The sequence below is a fragment of the Anser brachyrhynchus genome (genome assembly GCF_964034855.1).
Source record: "Anser brachyrhynchus genome assembly, chromosome: Z".
NCBI lineage: Eukaryota > Metazoa > Chordata > Aves > Anseriformes > Anatidae > Anser > Anser brachyrhynchus.
Genome location: NC_137697.1, coordinates 77,859,247 through 77,879,176, shown reverse-complemented (window position 1 = coordinate 77,879,176; position 19,930 = coordinate 77,859,247). Strand labels below are relative to the sequence as shown.

Here is a 19,930-nt window from a genome sequence, read left to right as displayed (position 1 = left end):
GAGAAGACAGGCAATGAATATAAACCAAAGTAAAATCCAGCTTTGGCTAAAAACTAGAGATCTCCATTTAAACATTTTGATCTCTGCTACATCCACCTCTAAAGAGTGAAATCCAGCGTGGCTGTGTTAAAACCACCTTCTCTAACTTCTTTATTATTAATATTCATGGTTAGTAGTTTCTGGTTATTACCTTGCCAAAACAAACAAACAAACAAACAAACAAACAAACAAACAAAAAAGACAGAATTATCACATGGTATCCATTGCTGGATTACTTGTTAAACTATTGATAAAGGTTATAACTCTATTTGGCTTTGTTAAATGTGTATGAAAGTTGATATATAATTTAGAGATGCATGGCTTATAAAAAACAGTTATATTTAATCAAGGGGTTTTATATATTCATTTTCTTAAAACCTTGATGACAAATTTAATATTGCTATTCACTTGTTCATTTTTGTTGAGTGCATATATTGCTCTTAATATGATTTCAAGGCTTGTGTGCTATATTTTAAGGTATTCAAATTAATTTCAAAAGATTATAGTGTCCTTTAATGTTATTTAGTTATGGACATTTAAGTAAATTTCAGGCAGTAATAATAGTAACATTCAATACTGAATTTGTGTTGATTTAATAAAACTATATATTTCAGCCTACTTTACTGAATTTTGGTTGGAGAAATGCGTTCAAAGACCTGTCTTCTTCTGTGGCTCACTGTATAACAATAGCAATTGAGGATTTTTCAACTAAAATTCTTCAACATGAGCAGAAAGAACAGTCTTCAGCTGCAGGCTATGCAATGAGTCTTGTAAACAACCAGCAAATGAGGGAGTCCTGCAGAGCAGTCCAACCGGAGGAGCAACCAAAACGAATTGCTAAGGCAGGTATCAAAAGATCTGAAGTTTGAGGAGACACAGAATGCCAAGGCTGTTTGCCATCTACACTTTGAAGTACTTACAGTACCATTAATATTCTATATCTTATATAAATGGAATTAAGAAGAAAGTGAGAAGCATTACAACATGAGGCTGAGCAGAGCTTTATACAATAGTCCGTAGTCTATACTTGAAAGAATTAACTTTTAAATTTTGCTGGCATTATTGTTTTCATCCAAAAAGTTCTAAAACATTCTGATTAGTGTCTGCTCTGTTACCAAGTTGTTCGATGGGAACATGCTGAAAGCTTTGAAGCATAACTATGAAGGGATTTCCTGTATTTAAATCCTTAGACATGCCATTTAACTAATCAGCATAACCAATAATGTGGCCACATTAGAGTTCTTTGAATTGACATAAAGGTCGTTTATGGCAATTAATTAAATAGTTTGTCTAAGGGAATATTTGTTTGCAAGTTTTTGAATTTAGTGAGATATGCAACTGTTCCAGAAAATTTTGAATGCTGTTAATATTTGCTTAAAGTAACACAAACTTTGGGGAAATATTTTTAGGGAGCTCAGTATATGAACTTACTAACAGATGACAAGTTTTCTTTCATATTCAGTATTCAGAAATGTATATTTTTCAGAATAAATTAGTTTAGAAAATAATCTTATTTATGGTTTTATTTTTTTTTTAATTTTCTCAATATATATTTTGCAGCTTTAAAGCAAGAAGGAGTGAAGTAATAATTCATTTACTGCAGATAAATGTTACTCCCCTGTACAACAGAATGAAATGTTTGTAAAGCTTATTCAATATATTTATGTTCTATACCAATTTCATTATTCAAGAATCTGACCCTAGTGTGTATAAATTAAACAATGCTGTCAGAATACAAATAACTTGATGCCATGTTTATTTCTCCCAGTTTTGTTCTGACATCATGGAAGAACTTGACACATTGCTTCCATTGGCTTTGGCATGCAGAGATGATTCTCTTCAGGAAATTAGAGCAAACTTTATAGAGGCCTGCAGCAAAGTAGCAACAGCTGTCCTGGCAAGACTAGAGGAGAAAAGCAAAGACGTTCCCTCCAAGGCTCCTCTGCAAAACTTGTATGCTGCTCTTTCCACAGCGATCTATGTCTTTCAGCATTTTACGATGTATAGCAATTTAATGAGAGAAAACAGCAAAAAGTGAGTCCCTTTTACATGTAATAATTTAATTTAAATGTAAATAATATAGGACTTCACTTCATTTTAGTGATGCAGTATGATGATAGTTTTCCAAATTGCATCGTATTTTTTAGCACAAGCACTACATGTACTATTTATGGAAAGACCTGACTCAAAGCTGTTGATAATCTAAAACAGCCATTACAAAACAAATTATTTATGTGTAAGATTTGCATATGATTTGCAGATCACATTTTTTTTCTTTTTTTTTTTTTTATGAAGCTTGAATAACTGACATTGTCCAGAGAGCTGAAAGTACTCTGCTATCGTATCAATAGAAGGCTACAGTCTTAATTTTCTTTTCTGGCGTTTGCAATAGCTGAATTTGCTTAAAATCAAATTTGGCACATAGCAATCCAAGAGAACTTTATTAACATACACTCCTGCAGTTTTTCCTTATACCATCTTTGTTCAAAAATGTGAACAAATATATCCAATCTACGTTTAGAATTTATTTTTCATTCATGCATTTTCATTTCAATGAAAATTACATTTTCACTTCAATTTTCATTGAAAATTAGGAAAGATCAGAAGCAGTAAAGTCTAAGACGGTATTTGACCTGGAAGGTAATATAATTACATTAGCTGTGCTTTTAGAATTTTTTTTTTTTGGCTTAGGATACTAGGAATATCTTTATTAGTCCATGTGTTTTGGCCATATGTGATTTAAAATTAGAAACTAGGTCTTCTGAGGGGAGCACCTGAACTACAACAATTTTGAAGGAATGTATGATTCCTAAAGGGTTGTATACACTGTGCAGCTACTTTCCCTCTGATGATTTTAACCCTCCGCTTCATGAAGTGTGCCTTTATGAAGGGGATGCCTGAGTCAAAATATGGCTCAATCATTCTACTTACATGTATTCTGAAATGTTTCCCCAGAATACCTACCTAACAGAAACAATCTCCAGACTCTGTGTTTGTTTTCTTTATCACGTTTAATGTTGGTGTATTTGTTCTTCAACACAGAATCTCCCAGTAACTGAAGGACAAATGCACTCTTATCTCAGAAAATAGGTTAAAGTAATATATTTCCAAGTGACTTGGTTAAATGAGAATTTATAGAAGAGTAGATATACTTAAAGAACTTGTGAAACAAAGACCAGATTTTTTCAAAAGTGAATGTTGCGTTCAGACTCCAGGACTGAGAGGAAATGAATGATTGATTCCTAATAATCAAAAGCATTTGCAGTACTGGGGATTGTTACCTCCTACTGCATGGCCTTTCAATCTTTACTTCTTTGATCATTCTCTCTGAACAGACCCTTGTTCCTAGTGCCTGTCCAACAATATCAGGAATTCATCAACGTTCTCCAGTTTCAAGTTACGAACTACTGCGTCAGAGTTTGTGCTACAAGCATTTTACAGGATGCTGAGAGCCACCATTGGGATGACTACAAAGCTTTTTATGAGGTGTGAAGTTAAGTTTACTATTCCTACTTCTTACAGAATGTGTTTTACTGGTTGCCAGCTCTCTGACTAATTAGAAGCATAAGATCAGCCTAATTTTACATAAAGATCGTTGGAATTAATTGTTTTGGAATATCTGGTTTTGCAGGCAAATGTCTGTGGAAATGATATAAGAAAAAGTAGTAATTTATAGGTGATATAAGTAATTAAAATAGAGATTTTATGTTGTTTGCTTAATAAAATACTGTGTGCCAGGTTCAAGATGCCTTATGGAACTCAGTAAAAAGGTCACTGTCATTTTAACTCTTCTTCTTGCAGAAAGTGTGACATATAACATTGCAAGACAGATATTTTTTAAATCTTTAATCTGATTAAATATTCTTTGATGTTTATTTCAATTAATTTTTTTTTTCCTTTTTTTTTTTTTTTTTTTTTTTACCTTTTGTGAGTGAGGTATGTTACAAGGAAAGATGGTCCATATAGTTATCTTCAGCATTCAGCTATATATTTTTGAAATAACTGGTGGCATTTCACCTACATTTTGTAGTTGTGGGTGTGCTCTTAAACTACAGTCCTAATGATTCTAAGAAAAAAACACTAAGGTCAAGTGAATATATTATTATAATTTACTGATCGCTTTTCCTCTTCCAAGTAGAAGATATTATAGACGTATACGACTTGAAATTTTTTCACATAATTTCAGGATGAAGTGGAAGTATAACTGTGATTTCCTGAAGACAAAGTCTTGCCCTTCCTTATTTCATTTACTGTATGAGAGAATTGGGGGAGTTTTGTTAAATGTTTTCTGTAGTTCTTACATGAGAGAAAAAACTCTGTGATATATGTATTCTACAAATGTAGCATGTAAAGCTGCTGAGTCAGTGACAAAAGTCTGTAGTAGTGATTAAACAGGCCTTAATATAAGTAATGGCATCAAAATGACATTCCTTAAAGATAAGGAAATAAACACTTTCCTTTTCTTTGAATGTGAGCCCAGATATACTGGTTTGATAAGAAATAAATTGAGTGGCTTTTGGCAACTGATGTAGATCTGGTCTTAGTTGGTTGTAGTTCCTATGGTGCTGTGTCTGTTTTTTGCTGACCCAATAAACCCCACAGGACAGTTATTAACAATGGAGGAAACCTAATTGTCACAAATAGGAATCTCAACAAAAAAAAAGAGTATTAATTAGCTAAATAATTTTATCAATACCAATCAGAACTCACATGTAGGAAGGGAGGAGGAAAGCTGGTGTTTTGGCTCTGTGTACTCGCAGGGCTTGAGGTCAGAAACACGTAATTTTATGTCATCACCCTACTCTTTTTCTTGAAAGATCTCCTAAGAATGCCACCAGGAAGAATGATGCTGAGCAACTGTTGACTTCTGTGTTGGTCTTGTAGGCATCCTGAGCAGAACAGGATAGCTTAAGGCTTATTGTTTGTTACAGAAACTTCTAGCTGTGAAAGATTGCTCCTTCCAATGTATAAACTCAGCAGAAAGCGTGAGGTTCTTCCTCTTAAGTCAGACTGGAGACACGCTCGTGCCGTTGTCCAAGGCAGTGGCTCATGGGCCTTGTTGCCTTCTCAGTGTATCCTTTGCTGTAAACAGCATCATGATCTGGTTACTTTAAGGGGAAGCTGCACTTGGCTCTGTACTTCTGCTTATCTCATGAGTAGCCTAGCTCTTGCATACAGTTTACCTCAGGCCCCTCATTACCCTTTCTTTTCTGTCCCTCAGTTTTGAATATTACATTATGACTATAAAAAATCCAGTAATCATTTGTAAAGTCTGAATGCAATTTCATAAAGGGAAAAAAAAAAAAACATTTCTGTGTTCTCCTACTAACATTTCTCCTTCTCACTGCATAAGTAGGGGAGAAGGAAAGAGGAAGAAACCGTTCTTCCCTCAGTCTTGAATAGCATGCTTATAAACAAACTAAATGGCTACCCTACATTTCAGCAATCACATGGGCTTATTCTTCCTTTTCCCTGATAATATAGGGCACTCAAATGATATTAAAGAATGTGATGGCCTTCCCTCCCATTCCCAACTAGTCATTAATGCTACAATGGCTAATAAAATTGCTTGACTTACCTGATTTGTAAATCATCCTGAAAGAAGAGAAAACCACTGAGAGAAAGACAAAGGGAAAGGAGGAAGGGGAGGCAGTGTCTGTGTTTGATTATACAGAGCTGCAGTTTCCATATCCAATTCTGTATTTATTTGTACGACAGTAACATCTGAGGAGAAGAACATTGGTAGTGAATGGTTATTACAATCTATAAAACAAAGCATTACTTCTTTTCTACATTTTTAAAATAAGAATAATGTCTTTTTAAATATATTTGCACTCTTATAACCATTTCAGTACCAGATCATTTGTCCTCATTCTGACATGCACCCAGTCCATTAAGCAGTAACGGGAATTAAAAGCAAAGCCAAAAGAACCATTATAATTAGAGACTAAATATGTAGATTCTAATCACTGTGAGGTGACAGTGATTTTATCATATATTTTTTAAAAAGTTAAGAAGTGATTTGGAAAGATATATATAGTGTTTTTGTGGTAATGTGAGATCTGAACTGAGCATACAGCACTTAGTCTAAGCTGCCAGGGAAACTCTCTGGGTTCAGTATCTCTTTGATGGAGTGCACTGAACACCCGCTGTGCCACTGGGCCAGCTCTCCAGATTATATTTTGGAACGAAGCTTTTAGTGTAACAGACATCTGCTGTAGCTTTAGGAACGTATGTTTTCTAATAGACAAAGAATAAAGAATTGTCTGTTCAAAGATAATATTTGAACATGGCTTATGTAATAAAGCACAGCTGCTTGTTTCCTGATATATAAGCCAAATAAAAGCTCACATCTGTGTGTTATACAAAGTCTGCAAAAATAGCAGATGTTTACCAGTGGAATTGTCTAGAAATGACAACAAACAGGTCAGAAAAGGGGAATGAAGCCCATTTAAATCTTCAGTGAAACTCTGTTGCTTCTGCAGTGGTGGTACAATGTTATAAAAAAGTTTTATTCAATTTACCACCTTAAATTAAATAAAGCAAAGAAAATTAAGTAATTCATGTTTATAGTTAAAAAATAAAACTAGCTGACATTCAATTACTTATTAAAAATAAATACCCTACATCATTAAGTTCAGTTAGAATTATAAATCTGGTTGTTAACTGTTCATGTTTTTTTGCAATTTTTTAGATTTAGTTTTGTATGTCAAAGATATGATGAAAATGAATTATTTTCCATTAGGGATTCAAACTAATTATTTTATAGCTGCTATGTTTATTCTATACAAGTAGAGAAGTTTTTGCAAAGTATGGAAAGTGTTAGTAAAATGTCTGTAAGATGAGGTTAGGGCTTTTTTTTTTTTTTTTTTTTTTTTTCCTGGATAAATTCTACCGGAATATATCTCAAGAGCAGTCATGATATTATATCTAAGAAATCCACACTTATGTAAATGTATTATTAAGTTTTGAGTTATGCAAACTTATGAAGTTCTGAGTAGAGTTATGAGTTAAACTAGTACTTTCTTATAATGATGTTTCATTATATCCTGTGATAATTTTTAAAGATTGTTTCACATAAGAAAAATGTGAAATTATTTTAATCTGACTTCTGTATGTTCTGATCCATTTTTGATCAATATAAGATCCTATTTTACCTGTGTGAAAAGACATGTCTAAGGCTTAACTGTACCAAGTATCAGCAAGACTGGTTTTGTTGGATCATGCTTGAACCTGTTCTAAAATGTCACTGGCTCTGCATGTGAAGAAAACTAGGCATATAATTTACCTTTGAAACTTGCCTGTATTACATTTTTCTTTTCTGTATTAGTGATAATGGGAAAATTGGTAGTTTTGATGATTTTTCTTCCTTTTTCTTTTTCTCCTTCTTCTTTTTCCTCCCCCTTAATGAGATGTTAGAGATGCCTACGTCAATCATAAATTTAATGAGTAGGGCAGTGGTCACAAGTTAGGTACTTCAGTACTTTGTCATAATTTGCTGCTTTTTAATATAAATTACACTTCAAATATAATGGCAGAGAAACATGGAATAATGACAACTTCCAACAATCTGCTTACATGGTGTAGTTAAAAAGAAGCCAGATTATTTTCTGTAGGGAAGAATGTCTATCAAACTCTTACAGTGTTTTAAAAATCATGGGTTTATTTTCTATATTCGATAATGCAGAAATATTTAAAAAATCTTAAAATATTTCTCGACTGCATTGGAATGTGGGAGGTGAAGGTTCAGGACTTTTTTTTTTTTTTTTTGATTCAGCTTCATTCTAGTGCTATTTTCTGAATAGGTCTTAGTTGAAATATTTGAATTTGAATTAAAATTTGTTCTTCTTAAATATATTATGAATTGACTACTATGATTTTGACTGTTTTATATTTTTCTGTGGTTTTGGAGTGGTTCTGTATAGATAATGAAATATTAATAGCAATTTTCCTTTCCAGAAAATATTTTGTTTAAATCAGTTGCCATTATCAAATTAAAATATATATATATAAATTCTGGACCTCTTATTAATAGTTTAATTGCTCAGTTTTTGTTTATTTGTTTGTTTGTTTTTTTTCCCCTATTCTTACTGTATCCTCACTATGCATAACCAAAGGTTTGTAATCATGGTTATATTATGTCATAATTATGAATGTGGGGAAATACACAAGCTTAAGTAATTTAAGTAACTATTTTCTGTTGAGGATAAAGAAACTGGTGTATCAAATTCATACGACTATTCTAGTGCTTATAGAATACATTTTTTAACTGGACTTACAACACTATAGGTTTTGAGAGTAGGTTAGTTAAGGATATAGAAGGGCAAATGTATGTGGTTTAGTTTGGTGGCAGAATTCTAGTTTTGTAACTGAAATGGAGCAAGTGTTTCTTTGCTAATAAAGATGTTTCACATCTTGTCAAGGACTATTTTTTGATCATCATGTGCTTGAAATTCTTCAACTATTTCCTTTCAGGTTGAATTCATTAGACTCGCAGAAACTAAGTTGACATTTTGGAAGGTGTTTTTCTATTATTTACTGTGTGGTGGTTTTGCTAGGGGGAAAGATGCTCATTCTCTGTCCAGATGTGGCATTACTTCTGCTGTGCTCTTCATCATGACCTATGGACCATTCTACCTCCCAAGTTAGCCCAGGAGATTCTTATGGATGTTCTAGAGCAATCTTTAGCCGTGCTGTCCTCCAGATATATGCAAGCCTGTCCCAGTTACAAGAGAACCCCACAAATCAGGTAACAATTTTATATTTACCGTATACTTTTTATAGGTAAAATACATAAATCTTAGTTTTCTGCTATACATTGCTTTAGTTCAAGTTAAATGTTAATACACACGGGGGGTATAAACAGAACATATTTTCAGGATCATTTTAATTCAATATATTTTTTTATATTTAAGTATATTTGGTAGTTGTATACTGAAGAAGGCAGAATCAAATAAGTATTTTTGAAATTGTGATATAAACTGCTTGACATTTTGAAAGTTTCATGATGAAGAGTGGATTGAGGAGTGGTGCTGCAACTAAAAAATGTGAAAAGAATTGGCATCCTAAAAATCATACCATTTATTCATGAAGAAAACTCCATGTGTTCTATTTTTTTCATACACCTTTTCAAGTGAAAGACCTACTGGGTCACATCAAAATATTTACTAGAATGAAGACAGCAGTGCAGAAGGCTGTTCCTTCTCCTGTCATTTTAGGAAAGAGGAATTTGAAGTTCTCCTTGTTTGGATTCTTTTTTCCCAGAGGCTCTTTTTAATAAATATTAAAACAGGTGTTTTGAGGTGGAAGTTCATCCTATCTCTGTCCTTTCACTTTTTATCCAGTGTTTTGTTTGATTGAATAAATAGGTGTATTTGTCATCCTGCTCTTTGCTACTCTTCTTTACTACATGAATATATGTGTCTGTGTTTAAATGTTGAAAGTGATATACTCCATGGTAGCCATGTGAGTGAAAAACCAAAGAGGTTGTCATTTGTAGGAGATGGAAGACACTCAGCAGAGATTTCTATGTGATTAGTGAGCTAAGCATTATGTGCTGACTTCATAAGTTTTATTGTGAAGAGGAAAACAGCATCATGGAAGGTTTAAGTAATTTGTACAAGCTCACGTTCTTGATATAGCTGGGGAAAAAAACACAACCTGTTATTCAGGGTATTCCAATGTTTACATGCTTTATTTCTACCTTAATTTCAGTTCTAGGTCTTTCTTTATTTTCAGGTATAGAGAAGATAGTTTCATGCAAATTTTGGGAAAAATTTACTGGAAAAAAATATATACCTCAGATATTTAAGAATATATATTGATACAGTATTCCTTAAATGTAGAAATAATCGTTAGCTTCAAACAAGTGAACAAAACTGAACTTTTTGCGTTGTCTTTTTTGAAGATAAGTTGTTTTGCATAAGGTAATTCATGAATTTATCACTAAATGAATTGAGTTATCCAGTCATATGCAAATGAAAAAACAATTTATAATTTATAATAAATAATAATATTATTTAATACATTTTAACACTGGTTTTCTTTATTTATATATATATATATATACACACACATATACTACTGTGCTTTGGGGGATTCTTTTCTCTGAATGGTTCTTGAGATGTTAGAAATCTATAATATTGCCAAATCCCTGTTCACATCTGGTTGCATAGGTTTTCCAAAAATAAGAGGAATCTTTAAAATGCAGATGATCGTATATTTACCCATCGGCTTTTAGGCACTCAGGTGCTTCTTGAAGTCCTACTTCATGCCTGCCATATATTTTGTGTTATCCGCCTATTTACTATCTCTTGTATGTCAGCATCCTCTTGTGAAATTTTGTTGTTGTAGTTTGGGTTTTTGCTATTGTTTAGGCCAATTACCCATGATACTCTGCTATTCAATATCAAAGTAACTGATTACTGACTCAGAAATGTTCTGCATCATGTGTTGCCTGTCAGCTGAAGTTCTGCAAACTGAAGATTTAGTTCACTTGTCATTAATTTTTTCCTCTAGTAGAATTTGAAAATAGTATATACAATCTAATATTATATTATCATAAGGAAAACTAAATTAAATTTATTTGGATGTAGTGTAGAAGGTAAGTTGTTCCCATCTAGTGGCGTGGTCCTTTTAAAAGGACATTTCCATATTTTGCTAGTCTTCTGTTGACTAGTGTCAGTAACAGCTTTTCTGTGGCAGAGCTGCATATTTGCACCATAATAGCTTCAGAATTTCTACAGTAGGGACTGATGAAAGATGAAATTTCAAGTCAATGCTATAATTTAGGTATTTTTTGTTGTTAGAAGAGAACTCTCTAATTGAAATTTACCACTATCCTAATGTCCTATGTATACTATTTTCCCTTTTTCTTTCCTACAGAATAGATATTGCAGCAATTTTGATGTCCACTGAAAACATGCTGTGGTCAGTTTGTAGTTCAGTACAGGAATTTCTGAATCCACATGAAGACAGAGATCTCAAGATCTATAAAATACATACCCACTGCAATAATCTGCTCTCTGTGCTAGCTATTTTAACTTCACCACTGAAGAATTTGTATGAGTGAGTATGAAATAAACATTCAATTTGATATAAAATAGGGTATTGAACTTACACTGATGTATTCTCAAGATGAATAGTTGTGCTGAAATACAAATGCAATGCACATTTTTGAAACAATTTGATAACCTTTGAATGTTTCTTGATTCGGTCTTGAACTCATCTTTGTGATCTTGCTTAAAGACCAATAACGTCTACTGGGATTTTATTAGCTTTAGATTAACCTCTTCAATGTTCAATAGAATGTTCTGCTGTCATCCCATAATAATTCTATGAGTACTAGAATTTAAAGATAATTTACTGAAATTATTATCTGGTTACATGACCAGCAAGTGTTAGCAATTTTTAAATATTTTTTTTAAGAGAAAGAGTACAAAACTCCCATCTTTATAAAAATTATGTCTTCAGAAGTCACTAATGCAAACTAAAAGAGACATTACTTGCACTGAAGTTAGATCTGAGTCTTCAATTGTTTTTGGTGCTAAAAATTCAGAAGTAAATTCTTTTGTAAGAGAAAATACAAAGAGAAATCTCAAATTTGTATATTAGAAAATGAAAAAAGTCAAAACCTATTCAACTGTTTTTTATTTTATTATTCTAAATAAGAATATTCTTAGTAATACTAGTGGTACAAAGAGGAAGATGGAGTCCTTAGTGTAAGTTTCTTTAACTACATATTTGTTGCCATATGTGGTCTCATTTCAATATTTATGGGATTAGTGGAACATGCAAAAGTGGATTGTAACTGGGTATGTGATCTTATATAACTCAAGCTTATGTAGATACCAATTAAGAGAGTGCCTCAGGAACAAATTAAGTAATGCTGCTGTGGCAAAACTAAGGTGGGCAGCAATGGACATTGTGGTAGCTGTAACTGCTTCTACTGTCAGTTTTAACATGTCACCTTTCCTTTGTGAAAGCACTTAGATCTATGGACTAAAATAAGTATTCTGTCCCTTTTAGCTATTCCAGTCTCCTCCACTAATCAATGTTGTTTACAGATTTATGTATACCTGGAATGATAAAAAATGTGTGCCAACCTCAGAACTCACTGAGTTCCAGTGTAAAGTACCAATGAAGAGGGTGAGAGTATTTTGTATTTTATGTAAAATCATAGAATCATAGAATATCCTGAATTGGAAGGGTTCCACAGGGATCATAAAGTCCAAATCCTGGGTCTGAACAGGACCACCCCAAAATCAGACTATATGTATGTCTGAGAATGCTACAGATTTACTACTTGGTCATATAGATTTCATACTTATGCATTTAAGTTTCAGGATACTAATTTGGTTTTCTAAATATCAAAAACTTGACATGTACAGGATATAACATTTTTACAAAGTCCTCTGCAAATTGCAAACAAAGCTGACAAATTTTGCTTAAGAAGAATATAAAAAATGTCATATTTTGTTATATGTTTATAAAAATAACATTAAAACTGAAAATCATTGTTAGAGAGATGATGCATGGTTTTTCTCTGAGTTCAAAGGAATACATTTTATGAACTGTGTATTCAGCACTTTTGTTTTCAAAACCCTGTGAGACTCTATATCAAAACAGTTCTTTTATAGTGCATGTTTCATTACAACCAATATTTGTCAGGTAACCTAACCCACTAATTATATTTCAGATTACAAAGAAAAGACAGGTTTACCAGATTAGTTTCTCAAATGACTATATCCAATTGGTAGTGCTTTCATATACCAAATTTTATGTTGAATTTCTAGGTTCGTTAGTTACTGAGCTATATGTAGTTCATCACATTAAGAATCTATCAATAACAAATTTAGAGGTTATGCATGATTTTAAAGGAATATTAATCCTTCATCAGTTCTCTTTAGAATTACAGCTGTATAATCAAAATTTCCATCTGTTATGTTCATTCTATACCTTTGAAAACTTCGGTAAAATTAACTGGAAGTGAAGTAAAGATTTTGCTATTAAATCTATCATGCTCTCTATTTGTATCACAAGATTTCCCTGCAGGGGATAGTTTTAAATTAAACTTTGGACTGCTTAAGAAAGTCCTGTGTAATCATAAAAGTGTTGATGACAGACCATTGTGTTTCAGGAGTTTACTAATAATAGTACTGGCTAATTTCCAGCTTACTAGAGATGTGGTATTGGCTATTACTTCAAGGGAATTAGGATTATTCAAGAATCTTTATTATGCAGCAAATGCAGCAAAAATAATAGGGGTGCTGAAAAATTAATAATATACTTAATTTAAATGAACTGATTCTGGCAGATGGTTTCTCTTTCCTAATTCTCAGATCAGACCTTGTGCTTCCTACCGTCACTTAGTATCTTTTCTGTATGAAAAGTGTGCAAGATTCACCTGTGAATCTTGGGCCATCGTCAGTTTTTAGCCCTCACTCTTTTTTATGTTTCATTTTTCTCCACTCTTGTCTGGCTTTTCTGAAGTGACTTCAGTATAGTCACAGAATCACAGAATGCTTGGGATGGAAGGGGCCTACCATGCTACGGGGTGAGACTTCTTAAGCTAAGTCATGTTAGTCAAAGCTCCATCCATCCTGGCCTTGAGCACTTCTAGTAAGTAAATATCAAGATCTAAATTGGGAGGACCCATTGACTTCCATGGGAGTAGAGAAGCCTTGCAAAGAGAACTTGACAAATTAGAGGTCTGGGCAACCACATGAAATTTAATAAGAACAAGGGCAGGATTCTTCACCTGGGATGGGGACAACCCTGGCTGTACATACAGACTAGGGACAAGAGGCTTTAGAGCAGCCCCACAGAACTGATCTAGGGGTTATTGTCAAAGGCAAGTTGAACATGAGTCAACCATGTGTCCTAGCAGCCAAAAGGGCCTATCAAATCCTGGGGTGTATCGGCCACAGCATGGCTGAGTGAAGTGATTGTCCTGCTCTGCTCTGCACTGGTGTGGCCTCACCTTGAGTACTGTGTGCAGTTTTGGGTGCTACAGTATAGGGACATAAAACTATTAGAGATTGTCCAAAGGAGGGCTACGAAGATGGTGAAAGGTTTAGAAGGCAAGATGTATGAGTAGAGTCTGAAGTCGCTTGCTTTTTTCAGCCTAGAGGAGCCTGAGGGGCTGCTTCATGGTGGGACACAGCTTCCTCACAAGAGGGAGTGGAGGGATAGACACCAATCTCTTCTCTCAGTGGTCATGATACCAAGCCTGGCAGAGTTCAAGAAGCATTTGGACAATGCTCTCAGAAATATGGTTTGATTTTGGGTGGTCAGGTGTAGATCCAAGAGTTGGACTTGATTCTTGTGGGTCCCTTCACACTCAGGATGTTCTATGATTCTGTGATCTCACTGCAAGGCCTCTACACTCTCAAGAGAGTTAACAGCTCCTCCTAATTTAGTATCATCTGCAAACTTAGTATGCATTTGAGTCCTGCATCCAGATCATTTATAAAAACATTGAAGAGAACTGGCACCAAAATGGATCCATTGGGAGCCCTACCAGTGACCAGTTGCCAGCCTGCTGTAACCCCATTGCTATAACCCTTTGAGCCCAACCTGCCAGCCAATTGTTCAATTATGTATTTGTCTAGCTGTGTGCTGAACATTTGTCCAGAAGAATACATGTGAGAGATGGTATTGAAAGCTGTGCTGAAATCCAAAAGATAACATCTATTGGCTTCCCTTGATCGACTAGATGGGTAACTTTGTCGTTAAAAGAAATTAAGTTAGTTGAGCACAATGGTACCACTTGTGAACCGGTGTTGGCTATCAGCAAAATGCATTGTCTTTCAAATGTTTTTTCAGTAACTCCCAGAATGATCTTTAATTTTATCAGGCATTGAAGTGAGACTGACAGGCCTGTGATTTCCAGGGTCTTCATTCTTGCCCTTCTTGAAAACTGGGGCAATATTTGCCATCTTCTAGTCAAGTGGGACCTCTCCATATTCCCAAGATCCTTAAAAAATAATTGAGAGAGGTCTCACAATGACATCATCCACTTCTTTCATCTGGCTTAACTGGTGTCAGGTAGATGAAGAGAATTACCGTCTTTAGTTTGCTTGCCGTACTCCTCCTAATGCAGCCTGGTGTATGGTTTGTGCTATTTTTAATGAGACTACACTGTGGCCTCATATTCAACACTGTACAGGCCATAAAACCCAGGTTCTTCTGTAAGGTTGGTAATCAGTTCCCAGCCTAGGTTATTATTGTTCTGTTGCTGGAGCACGTTACCTCATCATTACATTAGTAAAGATGCACTTTACCTCAGTGAACTCTGTGAGTTTTCTGATGGCCCTCTCATCTTTGATTCATCACTCTGCTGTTTGTTAACTCCCATACCTACTCCATCCAGTTTAGTGTCATCCACAAAGGTGCATTTTGACTGTACGTTTTTTTTATTATTTTTTTGTCCTTTTTTATGTAGACTATATCACCAGCGTTTCCCTCATCCACCAGGTAGGTCACCCGGTCATAGAAGGAGATGAGGTTGGTCAGGCAAGACTAGCCTTTCGTGAACCCATGCTGGCTGGGCCTGATCCCCTGGTTGTCCCACATATGCTGTGTGATTGCATTCAAGATGACCTGTTCCATCACCTTTCCAGGCACTGAGGTCAGGCTGACAGGCCTGTAGTTCTCTGGGTCCTCCTTGCTGCCCTTCTTATAGATGGGAGTCACATCAGCAAGTCTCCAGTCATCTGAGACCTCCCCGGATGACCATGACTGCTGATAGATGACGGAAAGTGGCCCAGCAATCACATCCACCAACTCCCTCAGCACCGCCGGGTGGATCCCATTTGGCCCCATGGACTTGTGACAGTCCAGGTGGAGCAGCAGGTCTCTAACTGTTTCCACCTGAACTGTGGGGATTTTCTTCTGCTCCTCATCCCAGACTTCCAGGTCGGGAGGCTGAGTACCCTGAGGATAAGTGGCCTGACTAGTAAAGACAGATGCAAAGAAGGCTTTAAGAACCTCTGCCTTTTCCTTATCCTCAGTAGTCATGTTCCCCCCCATGTCCAGTAAAGGATGGAGATTCTCTTTGGCCCTCCTCTTACTGTTAATATATTTGTAAAAATATATTATCCTTAACCATAATGGCCAGGTTGAGCTTGTGCTGGGCTTTAGCCTTCCTGAGTTTTTCTCTGCATATGCTGGGAACCTCCTTCTACTCCCCCCGAGTTCCTGCCCCTTCTTCCGCCAGACATAAACCCTCTTTTTCTCCTGAACACTCAGAAAATGTTGCCTGTTCAGCCACACCGGTCTTCTTCCCTGACAGCTCATCTTACAGCACACAGGGACAGCCTGCTCCTGCGCCTTGAAGGGTGCCTTGAAGGAGCCCTTCCTTCTTGAGGAGTATCCAGCCTTCCTGGACCCTTCTTCCCTTGAGCACTGACTACCAAGGGACCCTCCCTACCAGTGTCCTGAACAATTCAAAGTCTGCCATCCGGAAGTCCAAGGTAGCAGTGTTACTGACGCCCCTCCTGACTTCACCAAGAATAGAGAACTCCACCATGTCATGGTCACCCGTGACAGCTCCCTACCACCCCATCTCCCACTAGTCCTTTTCTGTTCATGAACAGCAGGTCTAGCAGGGCACCCCCTCTGGTAGGCTCATTAACAGCTGAGTCAGGAAGATGTCTTCCATGCACTCCAGGAACCTCCTGGACTGCTTCCTCAGGGCTGTGTTGTATTTCCAGCATATGTCTGGGAAGTTAAAGTCCCCCATGAGAACAAGTGCTGGTGATTGTGACACTTCTGCCAGCTGCTTGTAGAATGTGTTATATATTATTACATATATTATATTCCTTAGTATTTTGTGCTGAGTAGGAGATCACAATTTTTCTTTTAGTGAAGATCATAAAGAGTAAGGTGGATGCAGCTTTTCATGATTTTGTAATACAAATTATTATGTCCTGTTTTTTCAACGAAAAATCAGGCCAATGACTTGAATTCTGAGAGAAGAATTTAGAGATTCTGTTGGTAAAATTGCTGTCTATTGGGTAAAAATTTAAAAAACTGAAAATATTTCCCTTAACCTTATGAGTCACTTGTTAGTCCTGTTTCTTCCCTATAAAGAGCTAAATTCTTCAAAGTCTACAAGGAAATACCATTAGGATACATCTTGTTGGCATTTCATTATTTCACACCTGCACTGATGTTTACCAGATCAATTCTCACCTTGTCATACTGTACAGAAGAATAAAACTCCTGTAACTTGGAATCTTGCTGTGGTATTAAATACTTTCACAGATGCTATCCACTGCTTTGAGACTATAAGCAGCTGCTTTAACATATCTTGTAGTCAAAACAAATTTCCTACTACCTATTATTACACTTCTGTCAGAAGAGTAGTTGATTTAAACAGTCTGGCAGAGGGTTGGTTTTGCCTTATGTTCTGGTAAGAATTACATAACGAGCAGTGGACACTGAGTACTGCTGGCACCATTTTATTATCATTACACACTTTACTTTTTATAGTATTTGAAGGTAGTAAAATTTAAATAATTTTTTAAACCATCACATTTTCTCCATGTCAGTTTCCAAATTTGCAAAGAGGTTTTGCTCTAAGCCTTAGAGGCCAAATGTATGCCCTGTGCTTGTCATCAGGAGACAGCTAAGACACCATATTTAACAACCTGCATTAGCCTGAAATTTCTAAAAGAGTTCATACACAATCCATAGACAAGATGTGGTCTTTTTTTTTTTTTCTTTTTCTTTCTTCTTTCTTTTTTTCTTTGATAGCCACCCAATCTGTATCTATCATTCTTTCTTGTAGGAAGTCGGTCCTTTGCTATATTAAGAGAAATATTTCAGGGGATGAGAGACAATAACATTTTTTTTCTTGAATTTTCTCAGACTGTTGAAGTTACTGTTTTTAAAATAATTATTTTTCTGTTTAAGTACTCCCTTTATTTACATTATGATCTCAGCTTTAATTTTTCATGAATTCACAAAGAGTACAAATTTACAATATGCTTACCATTCTGCTCAGATATTGCTTACTTAAGATCATTCTAAAAGTCTGTAATACATTGTTTCTACTAGCTTTGTTTGATCAGTAATTTCCAGATAAATCTCCTTATCTTTTGGAGGAGTTCAGAAGCTCTACACCTGTCTTCCTCAAGCAGAGTGTAATTTTCTTTCATCTGCAGTCATATAGGCAAACAGTGACCTTATAGACATTGTAGCTGTACTTCTAAATTACAGATATACAACTGTGAAAAAACGTTTAAAAGTAATTTTAAATAATAAAATGACAAAACACAAATACTGTCAATGCCACTGTGATACAGCACCCTATAAGAAAAAGGAAATTTTATATTTTAGGTAAGGAAATCTTTGAGACTGTATTCCAATTGGTTTCCATTCTATCTCCAGTTTTAAGTGTTTAAATCTACTCTCACTGTTTCTATGTTGTGACGGTGACTTTTTTATGCCATATAAAAAGATTCTCCTGTCCTGAGAAAAACCTCATCTTTCTTCCTTAGATATTTTAAATGTCCTTCACCTCTTACTGCAACAGAAAGAATTCTTACTGAAAATTGGGAATAAAACTAAATCTCTCCAGAAAGTAAAGCAAATATACTAAAATGCCAGTTCTAGAGCCCAGAACTGGCATTTTTAAAGGTAATTACCTTTCTTGCATATGTTGTGTTAAAGAGTAAAGAACGTTGGCAAGACCTGAACCCCCTTGCATCCCAACTTGTTCTCAGATATCAGAGGGGCTGGGGGTGGCTGGGCTTGGATTCTCAGTGTGCCCAATTCAGCACTAAAGTCCAGTCGCATCCAATATACCAAATTACCACAATCACGAACACACAAATAATACAATACACCTTCAGTTTAGCAGATTAACAACTGGTGTACTTTACTGAAGCTACAGGAGGACAGGTTCTTTTGGATTGCCGGTGACAAAGACACTGTCTGCAAAGCACGTGCAAATACCAACAATATGACTAACACAACCAGCTACATACAAGTTAGCTTATGAAACAACTCTATAGAGAATGTTAGGTTTCTTGGGGAAGCACTAGGTATAACCAAGGGTTCAAGTCTGACCCAGTAGGCATCCCTGTGGGGGGGAAGAGAGGTACAGCCCATGAGCCCACCCCAAAACTCAGTGATGTCCTCCTGACTTGTCTGCGATGTTGTCTTACAACATTAAACAACTTTAAAAACCATCTAACATTTTTCCTCTCTGGAGCCTTTTTTTTTCACTATGTTCCTGCTTTTAGGTGGAGCTTGAGTTGCTCTTTGTTATGATTGGTAAAAAATTGTCTTGCTTTTGCTTTAAAGTTACAGGCTCAGAGAAATTCAGAGCACATGCTCATTGAGGTGTGGTTGCACCTTGGAGGCACGCAGCCTTTGGGATGGAGGTGTATTTTGTCATTGTAATGAACTTATAATGAATAAAGTTCACCAGAGGACATAATTTTGTGATCAGTTTGGCTCAGGGCTGGCTATGCAGTCTGTCAGTCCCGTAGTACCATCAGGCTCCCCATCCCTGCAGTGATAGCACAGAGCTTGGTTGTGGTGTCTTCACTCCGCTCCACTCTCTGTGCTATTTCTCTTAGAACCAACACACCAAGCTCCCCTGGTGTTCCCAATGTTTAAGGCTGCAGATTATATTGCCAGGGGGACTGTTGTGGAACAGACTCCTTGCATATCTACCACTTCTCACCCTGAAAATATCCTCAATATTGAACCTTCTCTTAAGATGTGGACACACCTTTAGTTTCAATAAGTCACCTCCACCAATTTTTCCACAACGTAACTTGGAAAATTCAGCCATGATACATAAAGAAACAAGCTTTAGAGAAGGCAAGTTAGTAAAATGAAACATTCACAGCCAAGTAAGTCAAAAAGTGAGTTG

General features: G+C 35.6%; 1 protein-coding gene across 27 annotated transcripts in view; it reads left to right on the top strand.

The window, feature by feature from the left end:
* The window catches only part of KIAA0825, a 256,762-nt gene that overhangs the window by 86,736 nt on the left and 150,096 nt on the right, over positions 1 to 19,930 (top strand). For all 27 annotated transcript variants that reach the window (XM_080572674.1, XM_080572661.1, XM_080572660.1 and 24 more), the window contains 5 exons: positions 654 to 881; positions 1,808 to 2,073; positions 3,375 to 3,525; positions 8,598 to 8,788; positions 10,924 to 11,106. In XM_080572674.1, the coding sequence (XP_080428800.1) occupies positions 654 to 881; positions 1,808 to 2,073; positions 3,375 to 3,525; positions 8,598 to 8,788; positions 10,924 to 11,106 (1,019 nt within the window). The remainder of the gene's footprint in view (positions 1 to 653; positions 882 to 1,807; positions 2,074 to 3,374; positions 3,526 to 8,597; positions 8,789 to 10,923; positions 11,107 to 19,930) is intronic.